The sequence below is a fragment of the Myotis lucifugus genome, unplaced genomic scaffold, assembly GCF_000147115.1.
Source record: "Myotis lucifugus unplaced genomic scaffold, Myoluc2.0 scaffold_241, whole genome shotgun sequence".
NCBI classification, from domain to species: domain Eukaryota; kingdom Metazoa; phylum Chordata; class Mammalia; order Chiroptera; family Vespertilionidae; genus Myotis; species Myotis lucifugus.
Window position 1 is genome coordinate 701,674 of NW_005871289.1, and position 15,932 is coordinate 717,605.

Sequence of the window (15,932 nt, forward strand, 5' to 3'; positions counted from 1 at the left end):
ACTCCTGAGACATCTTTCACCTTGACAGAACACAGGGAGTTGCACATAAAAATTTTAAGAGTATAAATGAAGCCTCCTGAGTCTTTTGGAATAAATACCTCCAGGCGTAATGGGACCACAGCCAAGCAGCCTAGAAGTTGTATCCTTTGCTTCCAATAGTCTGTGAACTATGATACCAAGATCTGTGTAATCCAAGTATTTTAAATGCTTCCACACCATTTCAAGTACAATCATGAAATTTAAAAATACTCCTCTACCATTATATGGAACAGAAAAAGAGCAGTGCTTTGCAAAGCTCAAGTGAGATAATTTAAAACCTACTTTAAAATTACATCATTAATGCCATGATCTATCAGCACACTATTGGCTCTCTCATTAGCCAATTCACATGAAGTATGAAGGTTACCACCAGTGGTGAGAGCTGGTCACCTGCAACATCGAGTTAAATGGCATACTTGATGGCCAATGAACTCCTAGAGAACTAGTTCAAACTGATGCATCATTTTGTCAGAATTAGCTCTTTAAGATCTCTCTTTAGAAATTAGAAACCACTATCACAAATAGCCAACATCTATATATATAAAAGGCTAATATGCAAAGTATCCCCTCGGGAGTTCGACCGGAGTTCAATAGCTCGCTATGATGTGTGCTGACCACCAAGGGGCGGCGCAGAATGAAGGAAGGCTCCGTCTGGCAGCCAGCAGCCGGGGAAGGGAGGCCATGGCTGTCAGCCGGAAGGAAGGCCCTGGCTGGCAGCCAGAAGACCCTGATCAGCCCTGATCGCTGGCAGGCCTACGGACCCTACCTGTGCATGAATTTCATGCACCGGGCCTCTAGTTTTAAATAACTGCTAACCCACCTGCTTTTCTCTAGGAAACATCAGAAAACTCACAAGTTAGTAAAGTTCTGTAAAGCCTACAAAGTCTCCATCTTTCTGATGAAGTTTACTTATTTTGTTTGAGATACTTTATTACCCCCTTTCTGAGAAATATAAAGTTCCCACATCAGATTCAGTTCAAGGGACAGACTTATTTAAAAGAAGATCTAACAGAAGTGGGTGCCAGAGAACACTTCTCTGTCACTTTAGTCTTGACTTGGCATAGAGTTTCAGATGGTATTCATTTGGAATAAGGAGATCGATGACATAACATGGTCAATCCTCCTCTCTAACTGGCTCCACTAGAAGCGGGTAAGGGCAGAAAAATATAAATTCATCTGTCTATAGGCAACCAAAAACATACCAACTCATCTTGGAGCAATTTAACCAATAAGATGATTTAGAGGACAGTTCAGTGGCACCATTTTTGGAAGGTAAAAGCTTAGCAGAAGGAATATAAATCAAAGGTGACTGGCAGGTAAAGGATATATGCAGCAATCAGCCAAACCATGTGCACACTGGCACAAATTCAATGAGATCATTTATAAAATTTTTAAGGCAGGAGTACACAAAAGGGGGTCTGGTGCTAACTAAATCCACAGATAGCTTACATGCCACTGAAATAAACACTTCCAGATGCGGGTGTACAAAAACCTTTCACAGAAAGAAATGCTTTCTTTCATAAATCTGAAGGAGGGACTCTTAGCAGGGAAGGGCAAAAACTCTGAAACAGACGGAGTTTCGAGTAGGCTGGAAGTGCTTGCTGAGGTGGAATAACTGTGCCGGAGCTGATGGACGGCATACGGAGTGTCTCCACTAGAAGCATCTCTACAACCAGGAAGAGTTCATTCCCCTTAAACCAGGGGAACAAACTAACAACGTCTCAATACATCAGTCCTGGAAATGTGATGTCTGAGTCAGGGTTGCTCTCATTACTTTCCTTAGAGTTCCTGTTCCTGGAGGTTTATGTGGTGGCAGAGACAATGGATTCACACAGAGATGAAAGCCTCTACTCAAAGTTTAGGAAACTGACGCTTTGGAACTTACACTAGCACAAAGCTGTTGCAGGCGTGGCTTTTATGATGCAAATATTTTTAAAAATCTGGTTAGATTATAGTCATCTTTCAGGAATGCATGGCCAAGTTCATTAATGCTTTCGAAAGTCAATTTGTTCATCAACACAGCCTAATAATACCTGGGACTTTCTGGCCACAAATATAAACACTCCCAGAAGTTCAAACAGAAAGCTAGAATGTCTTTTTTTTTTTTTTTTTTAAAGTTCAGGTGATCTATCCATTGAGGTTCCTCCACCCCCACTCCCATCCCCTGGGAGATCCTTGAAAGTAGTTTCCTTATTGAATCTTTCAACTGCATGCAAATTCTTTGTAAGCATCTGAGCACTAAATTTATTCTTGAGACTATTTTTAATTGTTTCTTTTATGTACTGACCTAAATTATAAACTTGTCATCTTTTATTCTTCTTTCACTCAAGGTCTTATTTTATTTACTATTTATGCCAAATAGCTTTTGAATACATTCTATCTTCTCTATCCTCAATGCCATTGCTTTAGCAGAGGCTTTCCCGGCCTCTTGCCTGCAATATTGTGGCAGCCACCTACTTGGTCTCTCTGTCTATTATATGTCCTAACTCCAGTTCCTCCTCTCCACCATCACTGAAATTATTTTTCTACAATACAGATCTGTTCATGTCAAGTCCTTGTTCAAACACTCTAAAATAGCTCCTTGATGACCATACTAGTTGCTTAAAAAGAAAATTTCCAAACAAAATCTTACCCAAACCCCAATATATATCAGAGAAAAAAATTTATCTGTATTATTTGCAGAACACCTGGAAAATACCTAAGGGGTTCTGAAGAGCAGTTAGATAACTGCAGGTCTACACCATAAAGTCTAGGTAAGCTGGCTTGGCATTCAAAGCCTTCTCCAAACACCATCACTCCACCTTTGATGCTTTCTTCATCTCCCCTCAATGTACTCTGGACTCAGTTCCTCACCTTGGCCTAACAGCCACAGTGCTTTCAGACATTTACCCCCCCCCCATTTTATTCCAGCTTTTCTTTCTGCCTAAATTGTCTTTTAGAATTCCTACTCATTTCCCTCACCTCTGCCTCATAAACTCAGTTCCATGTTAATGACCTCCCAAAGCTTCTCTGATCCCGCCCCTTCTTCAGTGACAGCACCAATCACAGGGCACTGCTTACAGGCGCATCTCTTTTGTTACATTGGAACATGCCGCTACTTATCTCCCCCACAGGCCATCCCCCCACTTCAACATATTTCTAACACATTGTTTGGAAAATGCTTATTGAATTAATAAATGGAGATATCAGAGCCATAAGGACCCCAGGACATGTTAGGGATGTTATTACTGGTCCTTCCACTTCTAAATCATGTGTAGTTCAATTGTACAAATACGGGTTCTGCCAAATGGACTGTTATTACCTAGTCCAAACTTGGAAAGCCAGTGCTGTCCTATGTCTGTGAAGTGTGCTTTCATCCTACCAGGAAGGCATGTGCTTTGAATTGTTTTTCCAGCAGTGGTGGGTGATAGATTGACTGTAGCAGTACAGTCTTGCCTGGCTTTCTTCTTCATTTTTTGTTTTAACCATTTGTGAGCTGATTGTGTGGGTTAAAGATATTGCTTGCCACCTAAAACTGAAGTGAAGTTAGTTTACCCACACGAGGACCAACTCTAATATTGTCTTCTTTAGATAGAAGAAAAGCACAGTGCAGAGCCCAGTCTGGTTTTCTTTCCCTTCTCCTCTCTCCTCTCCCTTCTCCTCCCCAGCTCTGCCCTTTCTCCTCCACTCCCCTCCCTTGCTCTCCGTTCCTTTCCTCTCCCCTCTCTCTTTTTAAAAAATACCAACAGCTTGCTTGGATGAGGAATGCTTGTCAACTATAACTTATTTACTTATTAGGCGCTTACCTAATTAGTCTAGAATCCGGGAATGGGTGTTTTAGGTTAAATCAGGAATGTAGAATTAAATCAGAGCCAGAAATGTAGTCTCTAACTTCTCTACTGGAAACTATAAAATCTGCACAACTGTTTAAATTGGAATTGACAGGGACTTGTAGGCCAGGCTGCAAACTTCTGGAGCCAGAGAGTCAACTCAAATACCCCCTCCCTGGTATTTCCACCAGGGGTGCAGCTGCCCAACTGTCACCTTGAATGCACCTGGGCAAATTCAGAGCCTGACATCGGGCTCTGCCCTCATGACCTCTGCCAACTAATCAACCAAAATATATCCAGATCTGGAGCGCCTACTCCACAGTCTGGGTATATGCCCAGAACTGCAAGTGTACTCCAATCAGGTGGGAGAGCCTATCCAGGTGCCAGGGCAAGAATCACCATCTGACTGACATATGGGCTATGAATTCTCTTCTCACAGCGTGGGGTCACACACAGGCGCTGTGTAGGGGTGGAATATTTGATCTGTGCATACATAGGCGGGGGGTTTGGTTTAAATCAAATCATGACTAAAACACCAGGCAGGAAAACAATGCATAATAATTTTTTCCTGCATATTTTCCCCACCTTGAATATAGCCTTAAATATACAATAAGAGTAAGGTATCAGTTTCATTTTGGGAAGGTATAAATTTTCCACTTAAAACAATCCACTTATTATGTGGGGGGATTAACTTTGCAACTATATCAGTAAATTAAACGACAGTTCAATGATATTTGTGCAACTAAAGTACATAACACTATTTAAGAAATCATTAAAAAGTAAATCCTCACCAGTGTAAAAGGTTCTCGTCATGGTTGAGAAGGGATTTTTGTCACACTATCAATTAAAAAGTACGCAAATGTTTAACTTAAACCATGATTACAAATGCTACGTGTTTCTGGCAATGGTAAATAAAAACTCTATCTTAATAAAACTAATGAATTCTTTTCTAATATTTACATAGTTTAGATATAAAATCTTAACAGAAAAATGTAAATAGTATGTTTGCTAGGTGAACATGAGCAATTTAATATACTGACTGAATTATATGTCTAATTCAGTGATTTTCAACCTTTTTATCTCATGGCACACATAAACTAATTACTAAAATTCTGTGGCACACCAAAAAATATATATTTTGATGATCTGACAAAAAATAGGTATAATTTTGATTCATCCACACCAGATGGCTATTGTCATTTTTTAATTTGACAATCTAAGAGAAAAGAGGTAGTGCCCCTGACTAAATAGTCATGTACTGCATGTTTTAAAATTTCTTGCGGCACAACAGTTGAAAATTGTTGGTCTAATTCTGATACCATTGTAATTAGCTAGTTATTAATAACAGGAAAGGAGCAAATGGGAGGCTAGACATGATAAGCATGGCCATTTGAGCAGCTTCACCAGGGAGCTGCAACTTTGCACTCCCCAGGGAACCACTGGACCATTCCCTGTAGATCACTGAGGGCAAGGGTCCCACAAAGGGGAGATGGATGCACGCACAGTGAAGTAGGGATGACAGAGGGAAGGTACTTGTCTGTCAATCTAACCTGGGGAACCATGGATTGGCTAGAATGGGCATGGCCAATGCAAGTCAGAAAATTTGGGAATACATAACTTCCTAAACAAAGGAATTCTTCCTTGGCTCTTGGGGCTCTCTTGGCCCCGTTTCCTTGCATTTGCCCAATGGCCGATGGCCATGCAGCCCCTACAGGAAACGGACTGATGGACTACAGCAGGAAACATAAGCTAAGTGAGCCTGATGATGTACTGGACTGCTCCAATGTGGAACTGTAACTCTGGTCACTGGCTTTTATTCTAGCCCTATTAAAGCCCCTACACTTCTTCCATGGCAGGAAGGAGGGAAAGAGGATCTTGGGAACTCAGGGGTTTGATTCCTGGGAAATAAAGCTTTCTACAATATTTCCTCCCCCCATGCGAATCTCAGAAAATTCTTTTTCTTGGGATATTATAAGAAACCCACTACCACAACAACAGTTGCAGACATGGACCTCTCCCCACTGGTATCAATTCAATACGTAAAATCTTCTTGTTTATTCATAGACTTTAAAAAGTTCCTTCCCATTTTTTGAGAACAATACTTAAATTTTGAGACATCTCAGGTTAGTGTAGTTCTCGCAATTAATCCTTTTGCTGATTTCATGAATTTATGAATTAAAAGAATCCTGTGATTTTTTTTTAAGAAAAAATAATTTCATTTTGGGAGTCACTTAAAATATTTTCTATTCTGTCCCTATTCCTTCAGAAGATTGCAAAAACCTAGAAACTATAGTAACACTTTCAAATCTCAAGATCTGGATCTTTTAGAATAGTCTGCTAAAAAAGTTTGTCTTTGTTGCTAATTACTCCTCTTTCCTTGCTCTCATGTTCAAATTCTTCCTCCACTCTCCAAGATATCTAGCCTGCCTTTCACAATGAATGTTCACTAACTTATTGAACTACTTCAAATTTAAAAAGACTTTAAAGGATTCAAGCTTGGAGAGAATACACAGGGCTAATTAGGGTATCACCTTTCATTTCTATTCTGACCATCCTCCCATTAGAAAAGACTGCTTTTCTCCTTTTCAAAACATGTACCTGAAAATTCTAGGATTCTTTGCAGGATTTCTAGGGGCCTAAGAGATCTTTGCTTTGAAAGTCCATTTACAGTTTTTTTTGCTACTCAACATAAAAGTTCTGTCATTTCATGTTTTACATTTAAACTTCTTGTAAATGTTTTGCTGATTAGAAAGTTATGTTTTGGAATTTTGGTTTATTAAATTTTTTTACATAATTTAAGCAGTCCAAATAAAAGCTCTACATAACACTGTGCAGTGAGCACATCATCTTTGTATTAGACCCCACGCTGACCTAAACGTGAGGCCTTTACTACTGATATAAAAGTGAAGGCAGAGAACAGCAAAATATATTTGACTACTTACTGTGTACTGTAGAAACAAACCGGTTGTTAACGGTACCAGAATTTTTCAAAATGGAGCTGGATAATTCCTTAAAAATAGTTTAATGATTGTGCCAATTTAAGGTATTGCTGCAGAGGATTCAAATGAGATCTCTCTTCACTTCTCCCCAACTCTGCCTGATAACTAAAAACAGTTTAACAATGAACTTAGGGGTGCTTTCAAATTAGTGCTTTCATTTTCTTTGCACAAACACCCAGAATCGTTGCTGAGTTATAAGGCATATCTACCTTGAGTAATCTCCACACAGTTTTCTATAGGAGGTGCACCAGATTGCAGTCCAACCAACAGTGCCCAAGGGTTCCCTTTTCTTCACATCCTTGACAACACATGTCAGTGGTAGACTTTTTTGGTAACAGTCATTCTGACTGGTAGGAGATGGTATCTCCTTGTGGTGTTGATGTGCAGCACCCTAGGTGTCCAATGATAGATGAGTGAATAAATAAGATGTGGGGGGTGTGTGTGTGAGACAACATAAATGAATCTAGAGCAGTGGTTCTCAACCTTCCTAATGCCACGACCCTTTAATACAGTTCCTGATGTTGTGGTGACCCCCAACCATAAAATTATTTTCGTTGCTACTTCATAACTGTAATTTTGCTACTGTTATGAATCATAATGTAAATATCTGATATGCAGGATGTATTTAGGCGACCCCTGTGAAAGGGTCGTTCGACCCCCAAAGGGGTCTCGACCTACAGGTTGAGAACCGCTGATCTAGAGGGTATTCTGCTAAGTGAAATGTAACAAAACATAAACAGACTCATCGAAACAGAGACCAATGGGACAGTTACCAAAAGGGAGAGGGTGGGTTGATGGACAGAAAAGGAAAGGGAAATATAGTCAATATTATTGTGATAAATTTACACAGTGACAGATGATTACTAGAATTAATGGGGTGATCACACTGTAAGGTATAAAAATGTTGAATCACTATATTGTATGCTTAAAACTAATATGACCAATATACGATATATTTAAATAAAATAAATTTAAAAACTTAAAACATTTTGTAATATAACACGATTGTGACATACAGACTCATGATGCTATGCATACAATAGCAATATCATTATGATGTTTACTAAATTTGGATTCCACAGGTAAAGGAAAATAAATTTAACCCAGAAACTTTAAGCAAGTATTTGTCACAGAAAAGTCTGCCGGAAACTGAGATTTTCTTTCTGACATCTTTGAGTAGCTTATAATGCTTTAAGGTACCTTAAAAATATTTTCCAGAAAACCATGAAGAGTTATCCTAGGTAAGGAATCCTATATTGATTTTCTATAAACATTCCCAGTTTTAAAATGTGAACATTTGTTAGATATTGTTAGTGAAACAACTTTTAAGCAAAAAATTTCTCTATTGAGCCATGGGCATTGCAGCTTGGTTAGAACATTATTAAATACTGCTATATTTGTGACACAAAACTTCTCAATGCTGTGTAGGTAAAATAAAACATGGAAATAAAGTGGACACTGTGATGGTTATATTACAACTGTTCCCATAACTTTGTGAAACACTTTCACTTTCTTGCTGAATGAGATTTTAAGAGTAGATCTTCTAGATATAACATCTAGATAGTCTGAAATATTTGATAAGGAAACCTTTCCTGGTAGAACATTTTTTAATACCTCTTGCTATACTTGTCTTCTATACAATGTAGTTTGGGAAATGCCACCTCACATTACAGGACAAGACCATGCAAAGAGTTAAAAACAGGTCAGTCTGTAAAGAGGAAGTTTAATGAGTAAGTTAGTGAGAATTCACTGAAGCCCTTGTCCTAGGGAACCAGAGTATTTAGCTCCTGTCCACAGAAAGAGCTCTGGTTCTTACTAGGCAACCTTAAGCTAGTTACTTAACTTTCCTGTAAATCTTAGTATTCTTATCTATAAAAAAGTGGGGATGATACCCATCTTGCTGTGTTGTGAGAATAAATAATATAATGCAGGGGGAAAGTTTCTTTTAAAGTATTATATAAGTTATTATTGTCTCAGACTCTAATGATTTTCTCTTCCAAGCTCTTCCAACTTCTTTATTTTCACATTTCAAACATTCTCTCCCTAACTAATCCTAAACTGAACACTGTGTTAAGAAGAACCATGTAAAATTTCTGATATTCAACTGTTTTTGACCCATAGAAACTGTAATTTCATATAATATGACATTATAAATTGGTTCTCTCTTTTTTAAATATATTTTTATTGATTTCAGAGAGGAAGGGAGAGGGAGAGAAAGATAGAAAATTAATGATGAGAGAGGATCATTGATTGGATGCCTCCTGTATGACCTCCACTGGGGATGAGCCTGCAGCCCTTGACCGGAACCTGGGACTCAGTCTGCAGGCTAATGTTCTATCTACTGAGCCAAACAGGCTAGGGCTGACATTGTAAATTTGTAACTGCAACCCTCCACCCTATATTATTTATTTTTTGTTAATCCTCACCGGAGGATATTTTTCCATTGATTTTTTAGAGAGAGTGGAAGGTAGGGGAAGTGACAGAGAGAAACTTCAATGTGAAAGAGACACATTGATTGGTTGCCTTCTGCAGACTCCCTGAACAGGGCCAGGGATCAAGCCTGCAACTGAGGTATATGCCCTTGACCGGAATCAAACCCCGGACCCTTCAGTCAGAGGGCTGATGCTCTATCCATTGAGCCAAACCAGCCAGCTCCCCCCCCCCGCCCCCCAACACACACACACACACACACACACACTATTTTAAAATTAAAAACAGCTAAATTAAAAGTTTCACATTTTTTTCTAGAGAACAGTCACTTTTAGGTTATTCTTATAAGTATGCTACATATTAATTTTTTCCCTGAGAATCAGTAGCCCAAAACTATAAAAAGGTACTTGGCTCCAATCTATAATGATAGATTTATTACTTAAAAAAATTGGCTGAGAAAATTTTTATTCCCAGTAAAAACACAAATATTTAAGAATTCTTACCCTATTTCTAGTTGGTATTTACATTTGAAAAGTATTCTAATATTTTGTGACATTATATTTTCCAGGTAGAACACATAAGACACAAATGGTAATGTGCTCATGACATAAGAATTATTCATGAATGTGAAATTCAAATCAAAACAGTCAAAGCAATCTGCTATGCCATTTTTGTTTTAACAGTTTAATGTGAGAGATTCTTAAAGGAAACTTCCTATCTTTGATCTTATTTGTCTCTTGTGAGTACCTGAAGAACTAATGATCTAAGAGTATCCCAATGTAATAGATGTATACACATCAGTGAATGGCCTCAGTGGAAGAACAGTAACTGCGAGTCCGGATCCTAGGGTGCCCTGTCATCCCCGACAAGGTGCCTCTTGGTACAGTGCAAAGCTTCTCAGAGACCAAGACTAATTAGCTTCTTCAGGTCTTAGCCAGCTCCAAATACTAAGAATTTTAGATAGCTTAGTGGATATTGACCAACTCAGTTCTAGGGATGCACGTAAGGTATTTAGGTTACTGACCATGCTTAAGTGAGCAATTTTATTCTCTTACTATTCCAGTTCAGTAGAAAGCACCTGATAATATACAAGTTCATGGGGTTAACATATTTTTCTACTCTATCACTCAAGAGAAACAAAAATAGATGTCGGTATTACACATAGGGTTATGTCACTCAGTGAACACAGTTTCCTTTCTCTGGCTTTCAAAATTATAGACCTGGTTTAAATCAGCCATTCACAGCACTTCCCACTGAGAGCTGGGATTTAGCTTCGGAGTAGGTAACCATGGGCACCACCCACTGCTTGTAAATAGCAAGGATCTAGATAAAACATATGTCTCACCACCTTCCATCATGACAGACAACAAATATAATGGGTTGCTCTGCAGGTATTTTCTCTAAGAGAAAAAACAAAATGCTCTAAACTATAAAAATCCACTTTATTCACAAAATTTTAAAATGCTTTTTACATCTATGAGAATACTATTTTTTAAAAGATTTCTTAAAAATAGATTTTTAGAAAGAAAAGAAAGGAGAAGGAGCGAGAGAGAGAAACATTGATGTGAAAGTGAAACATAGATTGGCTGCCTTCTGCACTCCCCCTACTGAGGACTGAGCCCTCAACCCAGGCATGTGCCCTAATTGGGAATTGAACAGGCAAACTTTCAGTGCATGGGCCAATGTCCAACCAACTGAGCCACAATTAGCAAAAGCACTTGAATTTTTAGGCTGCAAAAAGAAAATACTTTTCAAACAATTAAATATCAATTAATTTTCTAATAGAACAATTCACTTAAAGCTTTGGCCACACCTTGTTTTGAGTCCTGATATTTTTCTTAATGTAAGTTTTTTGCCTTTACTTCTCCATATTTTATTAATTTTCTAGCATACTAACACTACTTTCATAAATAGTAAAATGAAGAAATTTTTAAAACTGAGGAAAATTTTATTTTTTTTAAAAGTTATTACCAACTTTGATTTAGTCATTGGTCTCTGAAAACCTTTTAAATTAACTTATATAAGTTATGAACAGATGAAAATGGAATTTTGATGAAGCTTCATAAATTTGAGGCCATGCCATTTGTCCTTTAGATTTCTGCTGCATAAGAGCTAGTGTACAAAATCTAGCTATGCAAAAATCTATTGGTAACTATATGCATTTAGTTACTGAGACCTCATTTTTTAAGGTGATAATGGTGATACAAAAATCATTAATGTTCTTCAACCATTATTAATCCCCAAAGTAAAAATGAATATTTATTCTCAGGAACAATAATCTTTAAATGGTATTTAAACTTTACTGGTATAAACGATTAGTCTGTAAGAAAAATCACATTATTATTCAGGTTTTAGTTTTTTCTATGACTACAAAGTGAGGCCTGTGTGTGTGTGTGTGTGTGTGTGTGTGTGTGTGTGTGTGTCTATGTGGTTGGGTAGTGGGAAGAACTGCTTCTACTTTCATCTGTATATTTATCTGATGCCTTTTAGAAAATATACTACAGCCAATAATGTTACTTCTCCCACACATCAAGTTCATAGTACTCCTGAAACTCTATCATGAGGAATATTCTATTATTATACCCATTTTATAGATGGGGAAACTGAGACATAAAGAATTTAAGAATCTTCCTTAAGGTTTCTTAACTAGTAGGTGGCAGAGCTAGTATATAAACCCTTGTTATTTGTCTCTAGGATCAAATCAATCATCACACAATCTAAGCTCATCTAATATCAACTACTATGAGTAAAAGGACTATATAAGATGTCAAGCATCAAAATAACTTAGGACAATCTAGATCACATAAGTCCTCTGAAATAACTACTGTAAATTACAAACCCTGAAGTGATTTTCAGAATTACTAATCGCTTGCAATGTTCTTCACATGTGCATCCAGAATATCAGGCATATAGGGGTGAGGACAGCTGCAAAGATTTATGTTTTAGGAGAAAGTTTTTGAAGCTGGGAGTTGGAAGGCCTGAATTTTAGCTTTGATTCCATCACTTAATCTAATCAATAGCTTAACCTCAGGAAAATTACTTAAATCTTCTAGATATGATACTTTCTTTGATCTTCTGCACAGAATTGAAAATAAATGGGAATAGTGCAAGAGTGTTCCCTTTTCTCTGCATCCTCTTTAGTACTTGTCGTTTGTTGATTTGTTGATGATAGCCATTCTGACAGGTGTGAGATGGTACCTCATTGTTGTTTTGATTTGCATTTCTCGGATGATTAGTGACTTTGAGCATGTTTTCATATGTCTCTTGGCTTTCTGAATGTCCTCTTTCGAAAAGTGTCTATTTAGGTCCTTTGCCCATTTTTTAATTGGATTGTTTATCTTCCTTTTGTTAAGTTGTATGAGTTCCCTATAAATGTTGGAGATTAAACCCTTATAGGTGATAACATTGGCAAATGCAGACTGGTGCAGCCACTATAGAAGATAGTATGGAGTTTCCTCAAAAAGTTAAAAATGGAATTCCCATTTGACCCAGTGATCCCACTTCTAGGACTATATCCCAAGAAACCAGAAACACCAATCAGAAAGGATATATGCATCCCTATGTTCACAGCAGCACAATTTACCATAGCTAAAATTTGGAAACAGCCTAAGTGCCCATCAGTAGATGAATGGATTAGAAAACTGTGGTACATCTACACAATGGAATACTATGCTGCTGTAAAAAAGAAGAAATTCTTACCATTTGCAAAAGCATGGATGGAACTGGAGAGCATTATGCTAAGTGAAATAAGCCAGTCAATGAAAGAAAAATACCACATGATCTCACTCATTTATAGATAATAAAGACCATTATAAACTGATGAACAAAAATAGATACAGAGGCAGAGCAGCATCGAACAGACTGTCAAACTACAGCGGGAAGGCCGGGGAGGGTTGGGGGGGGCGGGTAAGAGATCAACCGAAGGACTTGTATGCATGCATATAAGCATAACCAATGGACACAAGACACTGGGGGGTAGGGGAGGCCAGGGGAAGGTCAAGGGGGGAAAAAAAGGAGACATATGTAATACTCTTTGTAATACTTTAAGCAATAAAACAAAATTTAAAAAAATAAAATAAATGGGAATAGTGGAAAGAAAGAACTAATCAATAAAAACCAATATGCCAAAAACAGTACAGGCATTCCTTGGAGCTATTTTGGGTTTGGTTCTAGACCACCACAGGAGAGCGAGTATCACCAGAAGTCAGTTGTAATTTTGCTGGTGGAGGGTCTTGCCTTCAATATGTACAAAACACATCTATGGAGTCTTTCAATATGTAAAAAACACATCTATGGAGTCCTTCAATTTATAAAAAACATCTATAAAGTACAATAAAGTAAGGGCAAAAAAATGAGGTATGCCTGTACTGTTACAATTGGTTGGGTAGGGATGGTTTACAAGGGTCTCCACTGTACTCACATGAGGGGCAGGCAACTGATGTTCACATTTCGCCCCTCCTTCTCTGCTCTAGCAGCTACACAGTGTAAAGCATTATTGGTACTTTCTCCTTTCCTCCAATTAACATGACTTTAATCATTGTTTCTTTTATCATTTCAACTAATTCCCGAGGTGAAGAACTCACAATTCTTTATACAATGAGTGGTATTCCCAAAGCAAATCATGTGATTTTGTAGAGAATTATTTCTGAAGTCATACAGAGTACAGAATGATGCCTCACTAAAAGCATTTCATCAGTTTACTGATTAATGCTGGAGTTAAGTTTCTGTGTAACCTACTGTTATTTTACTTCTTCAAATCACTTTCAACTTACTGGCTTCATACGAGTCAAGTTATAGATACTCTACTTTAGATTATCATATTTATATGTACATCAGACAAGCATTCTAGATTCAGAATGACATGTTGCAAAGTCAAGATCTCTATGTTTTATAAATATAAACTAGTTGTTCATGGGTACTTTAGTTTACAAAGGGAATTTTACATTGGAGGTAAGTTAGCTTAGCTATTCTGTATGAAAATTTAGTTCTCACTCAATGTCTACTGTAGAGGCAGCTCATATGCCTCCTTTCTTCTTAGGAGCTGCAGCTCGCAGCCTAGGTAGCAGAATGTTCCTAGTGCTGCATGAAGTATCACCTCAGGAAGTGGCCTCAAGGACTGAGCATCAGCACTCCAACATCAGGGACTGAGCATCAGCACCCCCAACAACAGGGACTGAGCACCAGCACCCTCAACATCAGGAGCACCGCACCAGCACCCCAACATCAGGAGCACCTCCATTTGGCAGTGAAGGTATGTGAAAGCCAGGGCAGGCTATCCAACTTTTAAGAGAATTTTTAACTTAAAAAGGCAGATATATAGAAACTGTGTCTAAAATGGAATAGGCATACTTATTCTCTAAGGCTGGGAAAATTCTTATAGCTCTAGGTAATGAAGCGAACCTTTCAAGGTAGGTCCTTCCTGAGGAGTGATAACACTGGGTGCCCCTTCCTGGTGGAGTTCTTTACCCCTGGCTGTTGATTTAAGCCATCTGCTCTGGCAGTGGCCAAGTAAACCTTCTAGGTCATGGCTTATTTGTTCTGTTTTCCAGATCTATTTAAATTAAGCATTTACAAATGGCATCATTAGTTTTAAAAGCATATTGGTTATATATTTATTAGATAAAAATTAGCTTAAACTCTATATATTATACTTATGTGTGTATGTATAATATTATACATAGAAATTCTGCTTTAGTGTATTAAAGCAGAAGTACATAAAAAAAGGAAACAGTAAATTCTACTATTCCTCAGTCACAAATCAAACCTCACTTTCTGAAAATCAAATCGATTCCTTATAAACAGAGGATTTGGAGATAGTTCTATTAACATGAATAAAGATTTGTTTTTTTTAAAAAAGGGCCACAAGATGAGCATTTAATTAACACACACACATACATACACATAGAAACACACACACACACACACACACACACACACACACACACACACACACACTTTAGGCTATTGAAACATAGTCTTTAATTCTCTATTTAAAAACAAACACAACAAACACTGATTACAAGCTTTAAAACCATTTGAAGATGTGAAAGACTGTCTGCATTTCAGCCTACTTCAAAGCCAGTAAAGAAATCATTTCTTCTTCTTCCAACTCAAAGTATGTTTAGGAGCAGGAGGACATCTGATAGAAGTGGTATTGCCAATCTAACCAATTTTAAAATATAAAGTGCTTCTAGCAATATTTGGATACATATAATTTGACAAAAATGTTTTATAAACCTAAGCTTTGAAAAATAGAAAATATAAGCTCCAACGAAAAAAGCATAATTTGTGATTGAAAGAAAATAATATTTTGTAGAAAAAAATTGTCCTTCCAAAAAGAGACAAAAATGACTAACTTTTATTTCCCAAGAGAATTATGCCACTTTTATACAACAAAATTACAGTCACCACAAATTGCTTTCAACAATTCCATTGCTTCTTCATTTGACCACTTGAAAATCAAAATTCTTTCAGATTATAAATATAACTTTTTATAACTCTGTTATTACGTACTGTGAATGGGGAAAGGGGGCCAATCTTGTGGCCGTAGCGCCGAATGGCCTCTCTGATGTGGCAGGGCTGGATGGCATCGCTGTGAGCCTCAACACCACAGGCCGCAGTGCTCTGCGACAGAAAAACACATAAATTGTTACTA

At 37.6% G+C, this 15,932-nt stretch overlaps 1 protein-coding gene across 1 annotated transcript in view; it reads right to left on the bottom strand.

The window, feature by feature from the left end:
* SUPT3H (SPT3 homolog, SAGA and STAGA complex component) overlaps window positions 1-15,932 on the bottom strand; it is a 408,078-nt gene that overhangs the window by 58,247 nt on the left and 333,899 nt on the right. The window contains exon 10 of the mRNA XM_023762291.1: window positions 15,791-15,901. Within this exon, the coding sequence (XP_023618059.1) occupies window positions 15,791-15,901 (111 nt within the window). The remainder of the gene's footprint in view (window positions 1-15,790; window positions 15,902-15,932) is intronic.